At 39.2% G+C, this 20,910-nt stretch overlaps 2 protein-coding genes across 5 annotated transcripts; both read left to right on the top strand.

Annotated features, from left to right (window-relative positions):
• The first annotated feature begins 4,272 nt into the window (after positions 1–4,272).
• tlr3 (toll-like receptor 3) lies at positions 4,273–10,300 on the top strand. Of its 3 annotated transcripts, none has more exons than XM_042485660.1 (6): positions 4,273–4,483; positions 5,582–5,705; positions 6,735–6,987; positions 7,122–7,316; positions 7,468–9,317; positions 9,485–10,300. In XM_042485660.1, exons 3-6 carry the CDS (start codon positions 6,739–6,741, stop codon positions 9,714–9,716), a joined length of 2,526 nt encoding a protein of 841 aa, XP_042341594.1. In that variant the 5' UTR covers positions 4,273–4,483; positions 5,582–5,705; positions 6,735–6,738; the 3' UTR covers positions 9,717–10,300. The 3 variants fall into 3 exon arrangements, with proteins under 3 accessions (XP_042341594.1, XP_042341592.1, XP_042341593.1); XM_042485658.1 differs by having other exon boundaries at positions 4,275–4,483; positions 6,520–6,987; XM_042485659.1 differs by lacking the exon at positions 4,273–4,483 and adding an exon at positions 5,343–5,434 and having other exon boundaries at positions 6,520–6,987.
• Positions 10,301–12,721: 2,421 nt separating this feature from the next.
• On the top strand, positions 12,722–19,430 carry LOC121942358 (cytochrome P450 4V2). Of its 2 annotated transcripts, XM_042485543.1 has the most exons (12): positions 12,722–12,732; positions 12,915–13,232; positions 13,350–13,462; positions 13,824–13,909; positions 14,545–14,735; positions 14,876–14,945; positions 15,057–15,183; positions 15,302–15,475; positions 16,792–16,894; positions 17,499–17,633; positions 18,382–18,561; positions 18,682–19,430. In XM_042485543.1, exons 2-12 carry the CDS (start codon positions 13,040–13,042, stop codon positions 18,849–18,851), a joined length of 1,542 nt encoding a protein of 513 aa, XP_042341477.1. In that variant the 5' UTR covers positions 12,722–12,732; positions 12,915–13,039; the 3' UTR covers positions 18,852–19,430. The 2 variants fall into 2 exon arrangements, with proteins under 2 accessions (XP_042341477.1, XP_042341475.1); XM_042485541.1 differs by lacking the exon at positions 12,722–12,732 and having other exon boundaries at positions 12,825–13,232.
• Positions 19,431–20,910: the final 1,480 nt, after the last annotated feature.

Genomic DNA, 20,910 nt, shown 5'->3' with positions numbered 1-20,910 from the left:
TGAGCTGCACAAAAAGATACCCATTACATCAGACAGTTACAGTTTGCTGCTGTGAGACTGCAACTAACTTAGTTAGAGAAAAATACACACCTAAACTCACACACAATACGTTGTGCTCAATTTTCTCTGGTGTATATCAATGTGTAGTGAGGGTTTGAACACACTGATCATGAAATCACTGTGTAAGTGAATGTATAAGATTACATAACATAGGTTAACATCCACCATGTAAAGAAGAGTGTGAACTCACCTTTGATTTCGAGGCACTCCACCACTCCTCAGATTCAGACTGCAAATGAGGGAGAGGAGATTTACCCAAGCTTGTAAGATGAAGAATGTGGCATACACACACTACCACTGATGGACTGATGGAGCCGCTGCCCCCCCCCCCCCCCAAGGAGTTATCCCTCTTGCATGAGTGCATTCAATCACACGTACGCATGACACGCTCAGGCCATTCTCAGGGTAAGTCAAACATGTACGGCAATGCCTGTCACTCAGTCCACAGTACGGCAGGGGCGTTTCTTCTTACTTTAATCCCTCATTCCAGTGCCAAGTTCTTTGTCCTGAGAGACTCTGATGTGCATCTAATTCCTGTCAGCTTTCATGCCTGTATTTGCCTCCTTCCCCTCTAGAGCTGTTGACAGTGCACGTCATGATTTTAGCCAGTATTAATGGAGCTGTAACAATTCCCTGCAGCATCATTTGCTCTGGTTCTCATCACCGTCCTTTCTGTCTATTCGCCTTTTGCTCTCTGTTCATTTTCTGGCTGTGTTTTCTGCAGAAAACCCCTGAATCTGATCTCTCCTGTTTATTTATCACATTACTAACTTGACCGCCGTCGCCACACTGCTGACTATGCCAGCTCTCCCCACTTTTTACAGGTCTTTAGCAATCCAGCTATTGGCACAAAGCCCTGTAAGCTGCCTTGGCTTAGCGTCAGGCTAAACCAATCAGGTGGCCAGAAGTCTATCCCAGGAAGGACCTGCTTTATTAATCTGAGGACAGGATAGAGAGGAGAAGAGAAGGGTTAGAAAGGTGTATTTGTTTGACTGTGGTGGATGACAGGGGAGCTTATTGGAGATTTGTTTTTCTTGGGGCGATGCAATGTTTCCTGATTTTGACATTGTAGAATTACAAAGACATGCAATAAAAATGTCCTCATCCATACAATTAACTCTAGCATGTGGTATGTCAGCTTTTCCCCTTGTTTTCTCGCTCTCCTGCACACTCTCTTTGCTAATTGATGATTGATTATTTGTAGATTTATGAAGGGAGGGAGGGCTCTGACACTGTGACCTTTCATCACAGCATGTTTTCTCTCTTAGGTAACTGGATAAAGACATTAAACACATGTTGTTGTAACGTTTGGTTAAATAGGCGCATTTTAGAGATTTTGTTGGTGAAGGGAAGGGATCCAGAATTCAATCACAAATATATGTACGCAGCATCATTTAATTTAAGTGGATGGTTGTGGTCATGTATAAAACAGATGACAATGTCATTGGTTTTACACATATTTTTTTGTCAAGTTTTGGACAAATTTATTTTTTGACCTGATGATGGGGTTTTGCATTATTTAAGGAGCAAGAATGTTTGTACCAAATTTCTAGGCAATTAATTCAATAGTGGTGGAGACATTTTTCACAAACATATGTTTAACAATTCTTCCAATTAAACAGAAGCAAAGGTGTTCTCACTATTGTTGAGATAAATTAAAACAAAAAGTATCAACCTAATGGCGGCACCAGAAGGGGATATCCACCTCTTGAGATCTTGAATATATGTTGCAAACATCATGCACGTTAATCCAGTGGTTGTGAAGATAATTCACTTTGAATTACAAATGTCACACTTATGGTCCTAGAGGAAAACTTGAAGGATCACCACAGTCATAAGAGTTTATCCTCTGGGGAACATAAATGTCTGTATCAAATTTCAAAGCAATCCATCTGATTTTTGTTGCGATAAATTCATAAACCCACTAGCTTGTCTTCAAAGAGATTTTCAAATCATCCTGTTTACAGTTTACTGAACAACATTTTTTTTCAATCTAGAAATACAGAAAGACTCATAATCAGAGTTCAAATAAATAATAATGTCAGCAGCACTTTGACGTAGTATGTCTTTGACTCATAGCAGTGTTTGGATTAATGGCATACTTGGGAATGATGGGACATGTGCTCTGTTGCGTGACAGCTGATGTCAAGCTAATTAACACACTGTGGTTCAAAGTGGCTGTTTGTATGGTATGATTAAAATGACACTGAGGATATTCCAGTGAAAGATGTGTTCAGCGAGTGAACTGTCAACAGGATATTAAAGCAATTATTTAAGAAAAAGAAGTATTTCCATTTGAAGTGAAATTTACTTAAACTGAAAAGATTGAATCTAAAGGATGAAATGACACATCTTTTACCCATCAATTATAAGACGTTAATTGCTTTTGCTTTCAGTAGTGCAGAGTTTGCTGTGGTTCCAATTTATGCCCCATTTAACACCAGCAGCAGGTCATCTCTGCTTTTACATTACTGCTGACCTTTCAAAATGGGTTTGGCCATGTGATTATGTTAAGATTTATTGGTGTTTGGACTATCTCTGTAATGCACTTACTTTCAGCCTTGAACTGTTGTGATATGTACACTGTGCAATAAATTAGCTTCAACCCATTTACTTGCAATGTATACCTAAGGTAGAATGTATAGATTCATTCTTTTATATAACTAATTTATCATTTTAAATATATAAGGAGAAATTAAAAAACAATGAGAAATAAAAGATTTCTAGTCCTTTGTGGCCTAGATTAATTTGCGAAACAGCTCAAATTAAATAATATTTACAATTTTTGATCATGAGTCATCTAAGGAGGGGAGACATGTCACAGAGTTATCAGCTGGACACAAATCAGGGGTGTCACAAGCCAGGCCACCAGGAAAGTCAGTGTCATGGATTAAGTAAAATTTTTAACATGATCTTATCCGTGCTTGTCAGATTTTGCAACTTGGGCAAAAGCCCCAGGTATCACTAAAATGCCACCTGGGGTAGCCCTTTGTGTTGTATCTTGACACAGAAGGGGTTTGCCATGAGGTTTAGGCAAGAAAACTGCTTGGTTAGGTTTATGAATGTGAATGTTGGCTTAGAGTAGCACACATGGCGGTAAGAAGGGTGTTGGCGCTGATGGTTTGGCAACAAAATAAGGGTTAGGAAGACTGAAGGTGTTGCCAGAAAAAAGACCTGGCACACATGAGGCAATAAGAAGGGGTCAGCGGTAAGTATAATGCAACAAAATTACTTATTTATGGTTAGGAAAAGATTGTGGCAAGTTGCTAAAAAAAACCCACCCCGCTTTGAGTGGCACAAACAGCACAGCCAGTGTTGTTGTGTGTTGGTCTAGAATACTGCGCTCCTGGGTCAAAGTCTGATGTTCGATAGACCAGTCCACCCTGAGCTTTAAACCATGTCCTTTACTCTGAGTGTGTAATAATGATGCAGCTGGGTTTCCATTAGATGCAAAGCTCAATGTGATTGCCTAGCCTGGTGACATTATAGTGACACCAGGGACACTGGCCAAGCAGTGTTTTTTGACACGCTAGACATGAGACCACACTGAATGTTCATTTATGTCCATATTGAACAGTTATAATAACATTCTGTATTCTAGCAATGTGGGATCATATAGATGAGGACTAAATGTCACTAGAGAAGAGTGACATGCACAAAAGAGGGGTGTTTAATGTCTCTATCATCTGCCATCATTTAAAGGCATTTCCTCTTTGTCTTCTCATACCTCCCAAAACATTGATCACTTACTGTGCCTTCACAGCTGATGAAAAGACTAATTAGCCAGAATAAGACAGAGAAACAAAGGCAGAGAAACTCGGTACAGGTGAACAACAACATATTCCACCAAATGCCACATTATGTATACAGTATCAAAGAATGTTGTTCTGTGGCGTCTTTTTGTAACAAAACCTTTAATGTTTGAAACATGCTGTAACTACAAGGAAGATAAGCACCAAGAATTACACTGTGAAACAACTGGGTGTTGAGTGATTCAATATCAGTATTTTACTGCCCTCTAGTGGGTTTTTTTTTTTTAAATTAACCCACTTGTTTTTTGTTGAAGTTTACCAACATTAAGTTTCACTTCTCTGGTGCTCTGAATGAGGTCATTTGAATTTATGTAATGGGGTCAAACTGTGAAGAATTAAACACCATCATATGATGAGAAAGAGTCCTACTTGTTTGATTTAGAGGAAAGGAGCAAGTGAATGGATAAAACCCTCCACTGCCTCAGAACTTTTTAAGTGTCTTGGAGACTGCGTTGGCACTGGGCAGCTTGCAAATCTTCAGTAAGTGGAGTTGCTTACTGTGTCTACGCCCATATGTGGATTCTACTACCTGGGCACAAAAGCCATCTTCTATAGGATTCCCTTCTGCTTTTGGACTTTTGGAGTCTATTTTAGGGAGCCACATACCAAAGGTAAAATAATCATTCACTTCCATCTGCTAGTTTAAAGATATTGAGATATACTTTTGGGTAGGATTTGGATAGTTTAATGCCCACACTCATCTCCCTGTGTGACTATAGTAAATGTGTGCATTATTTGTCAGTGTCACCTAATAGCTGAACTTTGGAAAACACAAATAAAGTGATAAATAGTGAATTCTTGCAGCCCTAGAAACCTTGTAAAAATATGTGTCACTTCAGATGCAGATCCAAATATTGTATCTGCAATTTATAGGCAGACTCATATGTGCTATTTGTCTTATAGGTCTTTAAAATGAGTTTGATTGAGTGGACTGGAGTAACTGGCATTTCAGAGTAAGACTGGGCCTACACATCTTTCAAAAAGGGTGACACAGAATACAGATAACATGAAAGAAATTAGGTGCAATATACAATCATGCTCTGTTTCCAGAACACACATATCCTGAAAAGTCTGGGGGAAAAAAAGCCTAAAAAACATCTAAATACAACCCACAGCCTATAAGACAGACATACATAAAAAATAGGGATGCGTCAGATTGGTAAATTCATATTTTTTATTTCAAACACGTCAGAGGTTTTATAGCTAAATGACACTATATACAGTTAATTTGCAGCCAGCTTTGCTCCTCCACGTTACATGTCTTCGCACATCTTCGCACGTTACGGTATTTATCCCACACAGCGTTGAGTATTGTGTCAACACAATTCGTCCAGCAGTTACACTCACATACAGACATTACGGTAAGGGCTCAGCGTTGTATTTCTACGTACATGTCCGCACCTCCTTGTACCTGTCTGATAGGATTTCAGCTTTTTACACCACGCCTTATCAAACTATAACGCCACCAGTGTCTAGAGCCATATTTCATCTGACACTTGAAGTGTTTCAAAATCGGAAATAGGCCAATTTAATCGCACATAATCCAGTCTGGTTTGCAGGAAGTGAGTATGAATTTCATTCAAACTTCCCAACAACTCTGTACTCCTGTATGAAACAGTTAAATTGTCCAGTGGCTCTAGACTGTGTTGCGGAAGTGAAACCTGAGTCCCAAATTTCTCATTTCCGTATTTTCGTGCTTTGCCTCATAGGCTCCTACTGAGACTCATGTCTGCGCCCCAGAAGGATAAATAACTGTGCTGGAAGTGAATGTCTTCGGTTTGAAGAATATTATGTCTAAATGCAACAGATAGCATTCAAAGGCAACATCATCTGGTAAGAACTCTGCAGGTATCATATCCAAAATATTAGCCAGACTTAAAGTGTGTGCAGTGTGCACGTGATATGATTAGCATACAATGCATTGATATTCATATTACTGTAGTGTAGTAGTAATACTAATATATACTTTGGAAGAGAGATTTCTGTGGAAAGCTTTCAATATAATTCATATCATATGTCAATTGTACTGTTATAATGTCAGAAAAAGTACAGAGTTTTAATATTTTTCCTTACCATCAATTGATGTTTCAAATCCAATCAATATTTGAAATGAACAATCTATTTTCTATAAACAGTATCGTTAGATGCTGATGCTTGATTGAATTTTATGTTGTGACATCAGGTGACCAAAATTCTGACCAAACGTCAGTGTGACATAGAATACTGTCAACAGAAGATATTTTATTATTGTTTGTTGTGTTGTTAAGTCAATAAAATCCAATGTTTTCCAAACATCTCATGCCAACATCTTGATCTAGAATAACAATATTTTGTCATAAGATATGTATAAAACCCAACATGTGCAAAACATGATGGTAACATCCAAAAATGTGAACTTTAAACATGTAAAATGTGTCAAATGTAGCTGGAAAGCAAAATGTAATGTCTGCATGACATAGGAGTCCAATGTCTTTCTGATGTCATTTGCCAACCAGGGTTAGCTTGCTGAGTGTTTTAGTGTCTTTTAGCACATAGTTTTGATTTAGCAACCAGCGACTTTCCTGTTTTTGATTCAATCTCAGCAGGAGTGGGCGGATGGTACTGCTCCCAAAGCTGAAAAAATGTTTCTAATCTCTCTTTCTTAAAGGTTTTTAAAAAGATGCATGCCCCCCGATCCCTACTCCTTCAAGGGGTGATCATCATATGTTATTTTATGATGGGACTGCACAATTGTGCAGCCCCCCCAAAGAAGACCTCCTGCAATGTGCAAAATGGTAGAGCTGACTGCAGCCACCTCAGCCTCAGTGCAGTCCCTCAAAACCTTAGCAGGAACATCACCAGCCTGGATATTTCTCACAACAGATTTATGGGGATTCCTCCTGTGTCACTAGCCCCATACCCAGGGCTCCTCCACCTTGATGTCAGCTACAACAGTATTACCCAGCTGGACCAGGGATTGTGCCAGACTCTGCCTCTGCTGAAAACACTGAACATAGAACACAACCAAGTGTATGTACTGAAGAAGGAGGACGTGAGGTATTGCACTAATCTGACATGGTTGTTTATGGCTAGTAATAAGCTGAAGCTGCAAGGAGAGCCCTTCTCAGCACTACAGGTACAGATGTCAGTTACTTTGATTAGTTGGATCAGTAATTACCTGGCGAGAAACTGAACAATAATAATAAAGGTGATGACAGAATTGAGACAATGGAGGTAATAGTATTTTTTTTCTCCTTTTACCATTCACAGAGCCTGGAAGTTCTTGATGTTTCCATGAACAAACTGAAGTCCGCTAAGCTTGGTTCTCAGCCTCAGCTGCCCAGCCTTGTGAGCCTCAATCTGGCATTGAATGACTTCACCACTCTGAAGAAAGATGACTTTTCTTTTCTGAACCAGTCATCTTTTCTAAAAGTTCTTAACATGTCATTTCTGTCTCTGAAAATGGTAAGAAACTTATGTCGAATTGGGAAATGAAACTGTGTTGTAAAAATTGTTACTAGCATTAGAAAGTCATTGTAGGACCTTGCTTTCAGTTATCTATTTTATTTCCCTTTTTTGACTCACTATGAGATGTCTTTGTCATGTTTTGTTGCAGTTGGAGCCTGGTTGCTTTAAGCCCATTTCAGGTCTACATACTTTAATCATGGATGGAAGCAAAATGGGCATACAGGATCTTTCTAAACTCTGCACAGAGCTTTCGGAGACAGCCATCAGTGCTCTTTTTCTCCGGAATATGAAGCTGGTCACACTCACTAACAAAACCTTTACAGGGCTACAAAAAACAAATCTAACCTTTCTGGAGCTGTCCCGTAACGGCATGGTTAAAATTGAAGAAGGCTCATTTCGGTGGCTCTCTAAACTACAGACGCTAATTTTGGTAGACAACAACATCAAGCGCCTGAACAAGGACACATTTCAGGGACTTGTAAGCCTGAAAAAACTCCAGTTGTCAAACGCTCTTGTGAGCAGTCATCCCATGCCCACTATCGATGATTTCTCCTTTCAACCACTGAGCGCCCTGGAGAGTTTGATTTTACAGCGAACTGCAGTCTGGGAAATCACAGCGCACACATTCACAGGCTTGACAAGACTTAAGGAACTTGATATGAGCTGGAGCAAATATACGTCACTCAGAAACATCACCAGCAAGACGTTTATCTCACTTGCGGGGTCACCTCTCAGAAAGCTAAATCTCACAGGAACAGCTATAGCAAAGATTAGTCCTGGAAGCTTCTCCATTTTCAGAAACCTCACTACTCTTCTGCTAGACAACAATTTTATCAACCAGAATCTCACTGGCAAAGAGTTTGAAGGCCTGGGCCAAGTTGAAGAGCTTTACATGTCCAATAACCACCAGACAGTCAATCTAAGCTCCAAGTCATTTGTGAATATGAACAACCTTAGGGTCCTGACTTTGGGAAAAAGTCTTATAAGCGAAGCTGTTAACTTGGATGTCTCTCCATTCAGTCCCCTTCTTAACCTCACCTACCTAGATCTTAGCAACAACAACATTGCTAACTTCCGAGAGAATACGTTGGAGGGGCTTGTGAACCTAAAGGTCCTGAAGCTCCAACACAATAACTTAGCCGTTTTGTGGAAGAGTGCCAACCTAGGTGGACCAGTGTTGTTCCTCAAACACACCCAGAGGTTAGTAACCTTACAGATGGATAGAAACGGGCTGGATGAGATCCCAGCAGGAGCTCTGAGAGGGCTGAGTGATCTACGTTACCTCAGCCTTGCTACTAACCTCCTTAATAGTCTTCAGGACTCCATTTTTGATGATCTGAAGTCACTGCAGAAATTGTATCTACAAAAGAATCTGATCACAACTGTGAGGCCCGAAGTGTTTAAAACCCCTCTGAGCAACCTCAGCCTGCTTGTCATGGACAAAAATCCATTTGACTGTACCTGTGAGAGCATTTTATGGTTTGTGATGTGGTTGAATAGTACAAATATGACCAGCGTGCCCGGCATCAGGGATCAGTACATATGCAACACCCCGCGGGCTTACTTTAACCACTCTATCTTGAAGTTTGACCCCCTCTCTTGCAAAGATATGACCCCGTTTCAGGCTCTTTATATAGTGAGTAGCACGGCTGTAATCATGCTAATGGTTACTGCGCTTCTGGTGCGATTCCAGGGCTGGAGGATTCAGTTTTACTGGAACATAATGATCAATCGCACATTAGGATTTAGCGACGCTACAGTTGAAGAGGGAAGGGAGTTTGAGTACGATGCTTATGTCATATATGCAGAGGAAGACAGCGATTGGGTGGAGAGAAGGGTGGTCCCCTTAGAGAATAACAACTGCAGGTTTTGTTTGGAGGATCGAGATGCAGTCCCTGGCATGTCACTGCTTGAGTCCATCATGGATAATATGAGAAGGTCCAGAAAAATCTTGTTTGTCGTCACTGAAAGGCTTCTCAAAGATCCCTGGTGTACACGGTAAATCAAATATACACTGCTTAATTCATACTTCATGACAGATTATACATCAGGTTAAGTTACAGTTAGGCTGGCTTACATCCTGTAGGTATTTAAGATGTATATTTGGGATAAATGAATTCTTTTTCTCTCTCTGCCCTCCTGCCCTTATCTTGTTCCTTATCCAGATTTAAAGCCCATCATGCACTTCACCAGGTCATTGAAGCCAGCAGAGACTCTGTGGTTCTGGTCTTCTTGCAGGACGTCCATGACTACAAGTTATTCAGCTCACTCTTCCTTCGCAGGGGCATGTTGCGTTCATGCTGCATCCTGGACTGGCCTGTCCATAAGGAGAGGGTGCCGGCTTTCCACCAGAAGCTCCTCATAGCACTTGGCATGACTAATCGATTGCAGAAATGACTGCATTCCTTTGGTAGCAATGGGAAAATTCCCTCTGTAATATTAATTACCATTGTATGTTAGTGAGGCTATTTCTAGCCAAAAATGTTTTCAGAAAAATATTTTAGCTTTGCATGTAACAGTAATTTAAGATTGTTACCAGCCAGCGGTCTCAAAACAGCCAAGCTCACATTATGTCACCCACCAGAGGGAGCTTTTGGTCCAGTACAGCGCAATGCATTTTGGTAGTTTTCTACCTTTTGAGTATAGCGATCCTTTTTCCTCTGTTTTCTCTCATCATGTAGCACCAATTTCAAAAATCTTTGCCTCTCTTTACTGCAGAAACATTTTCGTTTTATGAAAAGACCACCTTTCCTGCAGTGAAATACCTCTTTGATTATTAAACAGTTTATTATGACTACACAATCACAGGCTTGTATACTGATGCTGAAATGGTAATGAGCAAAAAGTAAAAATGTATTTAAAAATACATGTGTTGTGGAAAAAATTATCCTATTCTCCAATGCTTTAAACGAACAGACATTTACTGTGTATGCTATATATGGGATAAAATATCTACAATAAACTGTGCAGTGTAAGTTCAATGCAGTTTTAATGTTTTAATCTCTTCATAACATGTTTGCTAAAAGGTTGGCTCTTGTATCTAAAAAGTGTAAACAACTCTTAAGTTTTAAGCAAATAAGTTTTGTATCTTTGTTATGTGGTGGTAGACTGTGACTTTAAAATGTACAATTTAGCTGAAAAACTATTTGTCTATTTTTGCATAGTAATCTTAGTCAATTTTAGAAGAAAACACTTCATTTTTTGTTAGAGAAAAGAATGAATTTCTTCACAACCTGCTCAAATATTGTGTCATAATAACATCTAGTGGCCGTAGTAGGAAACTACACCATTATGATTGACATACTAAACACATCTTCCATTTGACCATACAATGAAGAACAATACTGAGCTTGGTGTTGATTGACAGATATATAGCACAATTTCTTATATACACATTGTACTAAGTTATTAATTAGAAACTTGAAAGGAAACTTTGGGGCAAGATATAATTGCAGCTGTCTTTCTGTTTGCTGTATATTATGAGTTTAAAGCTAACAGTGGTGGGGTTTTCTAAGACTCTGTATGTGCTTTCTGTCTCAGTGTCACATCTAGACTTTTTTTGGCAGGGTAGGCCCAAGCTGGGCACTGACTTATGCCAGGGTGGCATGAAGTGCGTGTGCACACACATACAGGAAATTTTTGAATAATAATTTACCATATCTGTCTCCATATTTCATTACTAACATTACAGTTTTTGACATTCCTTGGTTTAAAATCTGAATTTGACATCACAGCCAATCAGTGTGGCACCATACAATGGTAACATAAAGCATCAATTATTTAAAGGGGAAGTACACCCATTTCAAAAAATAATAAATGTTATTCCTATGGTCTAAGACAGTTTGACATTATTAATAAATACGACTCTCTTCCAAATCCTAAAATTAGAGAACTTAAAACTTTGTCATCAAGTATTAGCTACTCCATTATGGGAGAGATGTTGTAGAGAACACTGAGCGCAGCAAGGGGGCAGTCTGACTATATGGGAACATTTTCTGTTTCAGTGCTGAGAACACTACAGTAAAATAAAGTTCATTTGGGTATAAAAAAGAAAACAGTCTATCAGTCCACAAAATCAGTCCCCCATTCATCACTGGAGCAGCTTCAGATTTAATACTTTAATACTACAGCCTATGGAAATAATATATGGGAATTCCTCCAAAGTTACCATACAAATCAATAAAATAAGCCTGTGCAGACAAACTATTTGATTGACAAAATTGTGCAAAACTTCAAATGTACAACACAAATCCAAATGCAAGATAAAGGAAAGAGCCAGAGCAAAACTGACCTGTAACGGGCTGATGTGTCCTTGTGCCTTCAAACTTTTTGGAAAGTCTGCACCAAGTATGTGTAATAGACTAATCTAGGCTTCTGATATTAGATGGTCTGTCTTTGTTTTCATTCAGTCAGTTTCTTAATAGAAAGATTTAGTTTCTTGTTTTTTGGGGTTGCTGTTTACTGCGTTCCTTCCCTCCTGTGTTCCTGTGGTGCCTTTCTTTCACTTGTCCTTTTATACACCTGCGCTGCGTCAGCTTCATCAGTCCCTCATTGCTCCTGAGTTTTTCCAAGCCAATCAGCTCCCTGCCTGCTATTCTGCCTAATCACCTCTATTACCCTCACCTGAGCTTCTCCATCTGCACTTCACCCCCCTTAGGCTGTAGTTTCAGCTCAGTCTTTGTTGGATCCTTTTTTGTTTGGTTTGTGATCCTCACTTTGCTTTTTTATTGCATCAGCCTTGAATACAGAGTGACCTATTGAATTGCTGTCGCCCGCAGTCTCTTGTGTTTGGGTCCTTCTGCTCCACATCACATGACAGCATCTTTGTCAATATTTTATAAATACTGAACTCACAATTTCCACAGAAAAGTTAAATGCTTTTGTTAAAAGCTAAAGTCCACTTAACTGTTTAATTGTACTTTGAGCCTATGTCCTAAAAAGTAGGCTTTAATGTTTTTTTTTAGGTCTTCTCTACATTGTCAGAGTAGAGTTACAGATGAGGGATGCTGAAGTTTTTATGTATCAAGTTATTGGCCTAACTGCTGTCAAATCAAAACATGTCTAAAAATACTTGAATCAGCTTGTAAAATGTGTAAGAATGAAAAATACACATAATGAATTTATAAATAGTGAGCAATTACTTAGTATTTAAGTTTTTGTTTTTTGTTTTTTTTTTAAAAAAAAGCAAATCTAATTAAAACCAAGAGAGATTCTGGGAAAACTTTAAGTGATATAATGTTATTATTTCAATTAATTTTACTGGAATATGTTTTAACCATCAAATATATCTGGGACAAAGATAAGGTTGTCATTTATTAACCAATCAGGTTGGACCTGACGACTCAGGCTGGATCTAACATGATGCAGTGTTGGCAGTTAGCAGAGGCCTTTAGGGCAAGTCAAATACCATAAGGTAAATAATTAACATCTTTATCACAGAATTTGTACTTAACTTACCAGCTTCATCTTTTGTTTTTCTTTTATACCTTTAATACTCTTGTTCATCCACATCCAGTGTATCTCAGATTTCCTTTTCAAGCCATCTTTAAAATGTCTTGAAGCAATAATTGTCAACATATACAACCTTTTACCCAGTTACTGTCAGTGGACTGACTGAAAGGAGGGGCATGAGTCCCATTCGTAGTTCAGTCGCAGCAGGACAACCTTCCATTACCATTTGAACGCAGAAACACAAACAGTGCAAGCACACCGCATGAAAGATGGCAGTTTTACTTGGTAGCTTCTCGACACCTTTAATTGGAATCAGCATCTTCATCGCTGCCCTGACCTACATCACCTACAAGCTGCTCAGCGGTTACCTGCACAAATGGTTTACACTGAAGCCTATTCCACAAGCGGAGGGGACGTATCTCTTTATTGGAAATGCACTGCAGTTCAAAACCAATGCAGGAGGTATGAAAACAATCAGCATGCTGCTACAGGAGGCCACATAGGCTGATAGAGTACATGTTTATTGCCTATTTAATGCTACCTAACTGTATTTATAGATTATGTTTTTCTTTGTTTCAGATTTCTTTCATCAAATTCATGATTTTACTCATGAGTTCAGTGATGCACCGCTGTTTAAACTCTGGGTTGGACCAGTCCCGTATGTGGTTCTATATCATGCAGAAACGGTTGAGGTACATTGACCGACAACTCCACAGTTACAACTCCAAGGATGCATACAGTAACTTGTTTAATTTCAAACTCCAATATGCCTTAGGTAAATAGGCCTTTGATGTAACAAATGTTATCATTAACATGAATCCTAAATGTTTTTTCATATAGTTATATATATATAATATATATATATATATATATATATATATATATGAACCATATATCCATGTATAGGATGAGGATGTCATTGCACTTTTACACACTGCCACTGTCATTGCATAACTTCTGCTCACAATTCTCACTATCTATTACATAACAACTCTTCTGTATGATTTTTTATTCTTTCTTACATTTTTGTTTGCTATTAATTGTCTTTTCTAGACAGTTTTGACCAACAGTGTTCATATGGAGAAAGCTTATCCATACAGCTTCCTTCACCCCTGGCTTGGAACTGGCCTTCTTACCAGGTATTTACCATAGACTGTACAAATAATGGACATAGCTACAGTTGCATTACCCATCGGTTTATGGACTCCTAGGATAGCGAAGGTAAGGCAAAGCAAATGTTTTTATATAACAAATTTTATACCCAAAGGTAATCTAAAGTGCTACTCTGCACCTTGATTTGTAGCTCCACTCTGCCTTACTCTGCTTCTGATTGGCTGGCACTCGTACCCGGCCCCTTACAAAACTCACTCCTCCCGACTGACTTATTAGTACTGTCCAGTCAGGGGTAGAGTAGTGCAAGTGAGGGGACACCTCAATGTTTTGTGTCGGCATTTGAGTTTGTGGGAAATCTCAAGGGGCCAGCTCTGTGTTGCTCTCATCTGCTCAATATGCAAAATCTATCAATGATGATCAGAAAAGACAAAAACATCAAGAATGTTTCATTAATAAAGAGGAAAAAAATCATAGTCCAAGTATACAACTGTTAGTGTTATCTGTTTTTCTGAATACCCCCATTTGTTGTTAATATTTGTGGGTTGCAAAAGAAAAACTTCAAGAAACACTTCAGCAGCAGTATTCGTGAAAGTACGTGAGCTACGTGTTTGAACACACCTTCACCCTAAACCATTTTTGATTGTCTCCTTCTTTTTATCAGCACTGGGAATAAGTGGCGTCAGCGGCGGAAGATGCTGACTCCCACCTTTCACTTCTCCATCCTGACGGACTTCTTGGAAGTGATGAACGAGCAGGCAGAGATCCTGGTGGAGAATCTGGAGAAGCAGGCGGGGAAGGGTCCATTTGACTGCTACAATCACATAACACTATGTGCCCTGGACATTATCTGTGGTGAGTATTTGGGCATTCAATGTGAATGTGAATAAGTGCATGTGTGGATGAGCCTTTCACCTCTGTATGCAATTAAATTTTCTAACTTATCCATATACAATAAGACATATCTCCAGCAACGTTTTTGTTGTTTTTTTCAGAAACTGCAATGGGAAAGAAAATTTATGCCCAGAGTAATTCGGATTCAGAGTATGTTAAGAGTGTGTACAAGTGAGTTTATTTAATTTTCTTTTCTATCACACAAATAAACACGATAATAAGTGAGTAATTATCTGATCCACTGTTTTATGCTTTTGTCTTCTCCCTACATTTTATCCGTAGAATGAGTGACATTATCAGCCGCAGGCAGAGGACACCATGGTTTTGGCCTGACTTTGTGTATAACTACTTTGGTGCAGGCAAAGAGCATGACAAGACACTGAAGATCCTGCACTCCTTCACATACAAAGTGAGTAATGGGAGCAGTGGTTTGAAAATCACTGGACGTTCAGTGTTAATTACATTTAAATGAAGCAGAATCCACAAAGAAGAGACAACATTTGGTCTCAACCATCACTTTGTCTCAGGTGATTCGTGAAAGAGCGGAGAATATTTCCAGTACTGAATCAGACAAGGACTCTGAGGAGGGCCCGAGGAAAAGACAAGCATTTCTGGACATGCTTTTGAAGACCTCATATGAGGACGGCAACAAGATGAGCCATCAGGACATCCAGGAAGAAGTGGACACCTTTATGTTTAGGGTTGGTGGTTAGAAACTAGACTCACCTTAACTGTTTATTCATTTACTTACACATTTTGGCAACTATGAATATATGACACACATCATACTCAAATCATAACTGACTATCAGTTTAATGTATTATGTTAATGTCTGTATATTTTGTTACACCTATCCATGACATTGTAACACGTGGTGTGTTTGTACAATGTCACACTGAGAGAGAAAAAAAAGGAAATACCACTCACAAGGGCCAAGACCTGCAGCTGTTTGGTCAAAGAGCTCTTTTTTAGAGAAATTTTCATTGGTTGGACAATCACTTGTGTTACTTTCAAGGCTGTGTGCCCACCAAAGCATTTTTAACTTTTTTTTTTTTACCCAGTTAAAGATGCCAGGCGCTCCTCTGAAAAGCACTTTGGTCGCACAGTGGTTATTTAAAAAAAAAAAAAAAGCTTAGATGCTTTGGTTGCATCTAGATGCCATGAAAGAAAGAAGATGGACATGCAGGTCTGCGTGGCCGGCGGTATGAATTTCTCCTCTATTGTTGTCAGTAGCACATGCACATGTCAAGAGTGACAGTTAGGCTTTGTGGATTTTATCCTGTCCCCGCTCTATTTTGATCTGACAGCTAGTTGAAAAAGAGACAGCGATGAGTGCAGTTTTTTATCCAAAGCTGAACATTTTGTTCAACTCTGTGCGACAAGAAAAATATGCCAGTTAGCATATTGCAGACACACAGCATTCCTATTATGGAGAATCCAAACAAAGAAAAGCTTTCTGAGTAGAAAAACAAACAAAAAATGCTTTAGTGGATGCACAATAGGCTACCACGTAATGTGCACTCAGTGCACTTTGGCCGATTTAGTTAATCTACAGATACAGTAACCTGCAGATTTTTTTCCCACCGATCAACTGACTGTTTGACGAGTAGGTGGAATTTTGACTAACTATTCCGAATTTTTCTTTGGTTAATTGCAGCCTCACAACTCGAAGTGTGAGCAAAAAAACAAACAAACAAAAAAAACCCTTAAAGCTGCACTTAAAAAAAACCAAACCAAAACATAGTGACACATTCAGCACCTAATGGGCCAGATTTTTCCTTTAGAAAAAGTGTTTGAGATTTTAATTTATTAGGTGGCCAGAAACCATATGCAAAATCAGTGCTAACATTGCTCCGCTTGATGTGCACTGTAAATAGGCATACATTTGTAAACTAGCAGCTTTTTCCCTGCGCCCTCAAGTGGCAAAAAAGGAAGAAAAAAAAGCAATGAATGCAGCTCTACAGTCATGAATTATGTTGTTATTTTTATTCTGTATTTAACTGCTCTTGTTTTGCAGGGACATGATACTACAGCAGCCTCCATGAACTGGGCCATACATCTGCTGGGCTCTCACCCTGAGGTGCTCCGCAAAGTTCAACAAGAGCTTCAGGAGGTGTTAGGTAACAGTAACATGCCCTCTCCCCTGTCACCACACGCCTTCTCGCTTTCATGACATCACTTGTTTTCCTGCCTGAAAGGCCCATTGACTCATCTTTGCTCAGATTCATTTGCACTTTGCAAGTCGAGGGGAAGCTTACACAGGGATAATAGCTGTGGAAATCCTTGCCAAAATACATAGAGAAACATAATTAAATTATTTTCACTGCTGTGTGGATTTACAGTATCGTGCCCTTCGTGGATTTTTTTCCATGACGTGAGCTTGGTGGCCTTGTTGTGAAAAAACATGCTACATTTGCACTCTAAACTTTTCCTCAAACATAGAGGCATTCATTTTGTGCCAGTTTACCCTTTTAACTTATAGTTTTATCATATGTCTTATCAATATCCCCCTTCATGGGGTGTGTCACTTAACCAATATTGTGCAAGCAAACTCTTATCTAGTGTAGAAGTCGGGAAAAGTAGATATGTCAAGGATATCAATGAAGGCGACAGTGCAACAGCAGGAATCTGAAGCACAATCTTAAGAAGTATATCACTCTCCCTTCAGTTTATCTGCATTTTGTACTAAAGAGTTTAATGGTGTTTCCTGTTTAATGTTTTAAGGTGAATCTAAGCGGCCCATAAACACAGACGACCTGAAGAAGCTCAAATACCTTGAGTGCGTGATCAAAGAGGCCCTGCGACTGTTTCCCTCTGTGCCTTTCTTCGCCCGCAACCTCGGTGAAGACTGCCATATCAGTGAGTTACAGATGAGCGATGACACTTGAATGAAACATTCATTTGCTGAGTGCAAATCCCCCAAGGCAGTGGTATTTTTTATGAGAACCCGGGGGAGGCCGGGCTTCCTCGGTCATTTTCATGTGAAAAATAGGGTTCTTTGTCACATAACATTTATTTTTTGTGTGTTGTTGTTGCAGCTGTCTCTCCCTTAGTTTTTACAGTTTCATCAAATTTATCAGACAAGGCCTCTATGGACATGGACAGTCAGTTTGTGTGGTAAAAGAGTGAATGATGGCTTTATGGTAGATGTTCAGCCTGGTAATGGAAAGCCAAGAAAATCTGCCATTCTGTGATTGAAAAGCAATGTAGTTTCTATAGGAGTAAAGGATAGGAGGTGTGGATTGGAAATAATCTCAAAAGTAATCAGTAGTAGTAGTAGTAATGCAAACAGTGACCCTGCAAGATCCCTCCTCTTTGCAAAATTTTATAGTGAGTTAAAAAAAAACTCTCATCTCATCTCATCATTAGATAAAAGTCTTCTAGTTTGTGGTAGGCATCAGGGATTATGGTCAAACTACATCAATAAAGTCTGAATTGTAATACACCAGATTTATCTTTTAATGATTTAGCTTTCCTTTCTTTAGCACTGCTCTTATCTGTCTGCCGTGATTCCCCTTATCTTAAGCTGAGGCAGAGAAATTCATAATTATCTTATCTGAAACAAAACATGTTTTTCTCCAGTAACTAACTTTCTTTGTACCTGCAGATGGTTTCAAGGTGCCCAAAGATACCAATGCCATCGTCATTACCTATGCTCTGCACCGTGACCAGCGATACTTCCCTGAGCCCGAGGAGTTCAGGCCTGAACGTTTCCTGCCTGAGAATTCAGTAGGAAGACCTCCATATGCGTACATCCCCTTCTCCGCTGGACTCCGCAACTGTATCGGTAAGAAGAGGGTGGATTTGATCTGTAATTCATGCGTCTGCATGCATACTTGCCACAGTTTCCTCAGAGAGACACCCTCCAGAGTAACTTCTGTGTGTGTTCAACTGTAATCCTCCTCAGGTCAACGTTTCGCACTGATGGAAGAAAAGGTGGTCTTGGCGTCCATCCTGCGCAATTTTCACGTTGAAGCTTGTCAGACACGTGAAGAGCTGCGGCCGATGGGAGAGCTGATCCTACGACCAGAGAAGGGCATCTGGATCAAACTGGAGAAGAGGAAACCCGAGCTTTAGTCAAACTAGCACCTGCTCCAGTTTACAGAGGCTTTGCTCTGAATTTATCTTTCTTTGTGGTTTATTTACAGCTCATCCTTCCTAATTCTAATGTTGGTGGTCGCTGTGATGATTTCTAAATACTCAGTGAGAGGTTTTTGTCTCCAAGCCACAATTGTAAAAGAAACAACATCATGCTTCAAATGATAGAGAAGTTCTGTTTGTTTTTTTTTTTGCTGAGTGTATGATAAATGGATAAATATGAGACTATACATATGAGGGTGATGAAATGCCTAAACCCTCAAACTCAGAGGTGCAGAACAAGGCTTAATAACACTGTTTGTACTTATTAATTATATTTACAAACACAACAAAGTCTTTTTCATTTGTGCAGCTGTTAATATTAAAACACCTGGCTGCAGTTTTTCCCTTTTATGAGCACTTTCTAATGTTTGTTGCTGTGTGTTTCCAAAATGATCTTTTTTGATTCATTTTGTCTTGTTTCAGTCTGACTGGGGAGGACACTTTGTGTAACTGAAGTACTGTGATGCTGAAGAAACAAATTCTCTCAATAATAAAAACATACTCCATAATATTAAATGTTATTGCTTTTCAATTTAATTTGAAGCTGCATCAGTAACTACAAATGGGTAGAAATTATCCAGCTATTGGCTTATAAAGATGCTATGGCTGATGTGTTGGCAAAAACAAACACAGAGCAGCATTTTCATCCCATTAAAGTTCTCCTAGACACATCCGCAATCTGATACCTATATTCAGTTGACCTGTGGAAACACAATATCTGGGTCTTTAAAGAACTTTTCCTGCATCTTTCTGCCATTTGAAGCTGGGCCTGTAATGTGTTTTTGTTCAGCTAAACATGTTTGCTGTAAAACAGCCGGTATTGTTACATATATGGATACTCCAGTGAATGAGTTGAGTATTGCTGCTTCAGAAAACTGGTGGACTCAGAGTTATAAAAACAAAAATGTAGACAAAATATCCCAGATACCACAGCTGTTATCTTGCACAATGATGCCTTTAGGAATCAGAGTGCGCACAGCAGTGATTTGAAAAAGCATCGGTACTGAAGTCGCGCCCTACACCCGTCTGACCTAATCACAAACATACCAGCTGACACACACTGCTGTCCATCATGATGTCCCACCCTCTTTTTATAGCATCAAATAATAAACAAAAAGGGAAATTATCAGAAAAATGAATACTTAAACATACATCAGCCTGATGAGAAGCTAAAATGAGAGAAAACATCTTTGGGAAAAAATGTATTTGATGTGTATTTTGTGTTTTAAGTTTGGCCCATGACCACAGAGGGGGGAGAGTTTATGATCCATAATGCAGCCAGCCACCAGGGGGCGAACGAGACATTTCATCTTCATTTTTGGGGAGTTGCGATGACATCCATTTTTATACCTCTATCATTCCATGGGTCAAACTTCAAAAACACTAACAGCACACTCCTCAGTCTGTCACACAGAATCTCTGTTAAAACCTGAAATCAAGATCTAAATAATAACCCTAATGACATCACTATGACATCATCAGGATTATTTTGTCAGGTTGACAAAGCTCCCCTAGAGCCGCAAAAGACATTATATAAGTGTTTCCACAGTATCACTCCCCATAACGAGGTTCTGACCTTCATGTGTAACAGTGAAATACTCCTTCAATGCAACTTTAAAACTCAGCGGGTTTTGTTGTGTTTGTTTTTAACTGATGCCCTGAGGGTCAAAAGACAACAACATTTCAGAAAATAAAACAATATACAATATTTAAAAAAACAACACCACAACATTTAAGAGAACGCTAACATTTTGGTAACATTTCCTATACTTTTATAATATTTTGTTTTCTGAAATGTTCTGTTTTGGGAAATGTTGACGTGTTTGGGGAAATGTTGTAGGGTTTTGACACTCAGGGCCACCGTAGTTATTATTTTAAGTTTTTCAGGAACAAAACTACTCACTCTTAACTTGTAAAGGTTTTGGTAAAACTCCTGACCTCTCATCACCCTGCTGGCTGGAAGCCTTATGAGAATACATTCAGGTTTATGACCTTA

The sequence above is a fragment of the Plectropomus leopardus genome, chromosome 4, assembly GCF_008729295.1.
Source record: "Plectropomus leopardus isolate mb chromosome 4, YSFRI_Pleo_2.0, whole genome shotgun sequence".
In the NCBI taxonomy this organism is placed as follows: Eukaryota; Metazoa; Chordata; class Actinopteri; order Perciformes; family Serranidae; genus Plectropomus; species Plectropomus leopardus.
This window is presented reverse-complemented; position numbering and strand designations above follow the sequence as displayed.

Excerpts from the sequence above, each read along its gene's own strand:
- LOC121942358 (XM_042485543.1), top strand. The coding sequence starts at position 13,040 with ATGGCAGTTTTACTTGGTAGCTTCTCGACACCTTTAATTGGAATCAGC. Across the intron at positions 14,736-14,875 it reads TGCCCTGGACATTATCTGTG|AAACTGCAATGGGAAAGAAA; the intron begins GTGAGTATTTGG and ends TGTTTTTTTCAG. Across the intron at positions 15,476-16,791 it reads TGGACACCTTTATGTTTAGG|GGACATGATACTACAGCAGC; the intron begins GTTGGTGGTTAG and ends CTTGTTTTGCAG.
- tlr3 (XM_042485658.1), top strand. The coding sequence starts at position 6,532 with ATGCATGCCCCCCGATCCCTACTCCTTCAAGGGGTGATCATCATATGT. Across the intron at positions 6,988-7,121 it reads AGCCCTTCTCAGCACTACAG|AGCCTGGAAGTTCTTGATGT; the intron begins GTACAGATGTCA and ends TACCATTCACAG. Across the intron at positions 7,317-7,467 it reads CATTTCTGTCTCTGAAAATG|TTGGAGCCTGGTTGCTTTAA; the intron begins GTAAGAAACTTA and ends GTTTTGTTGCAG.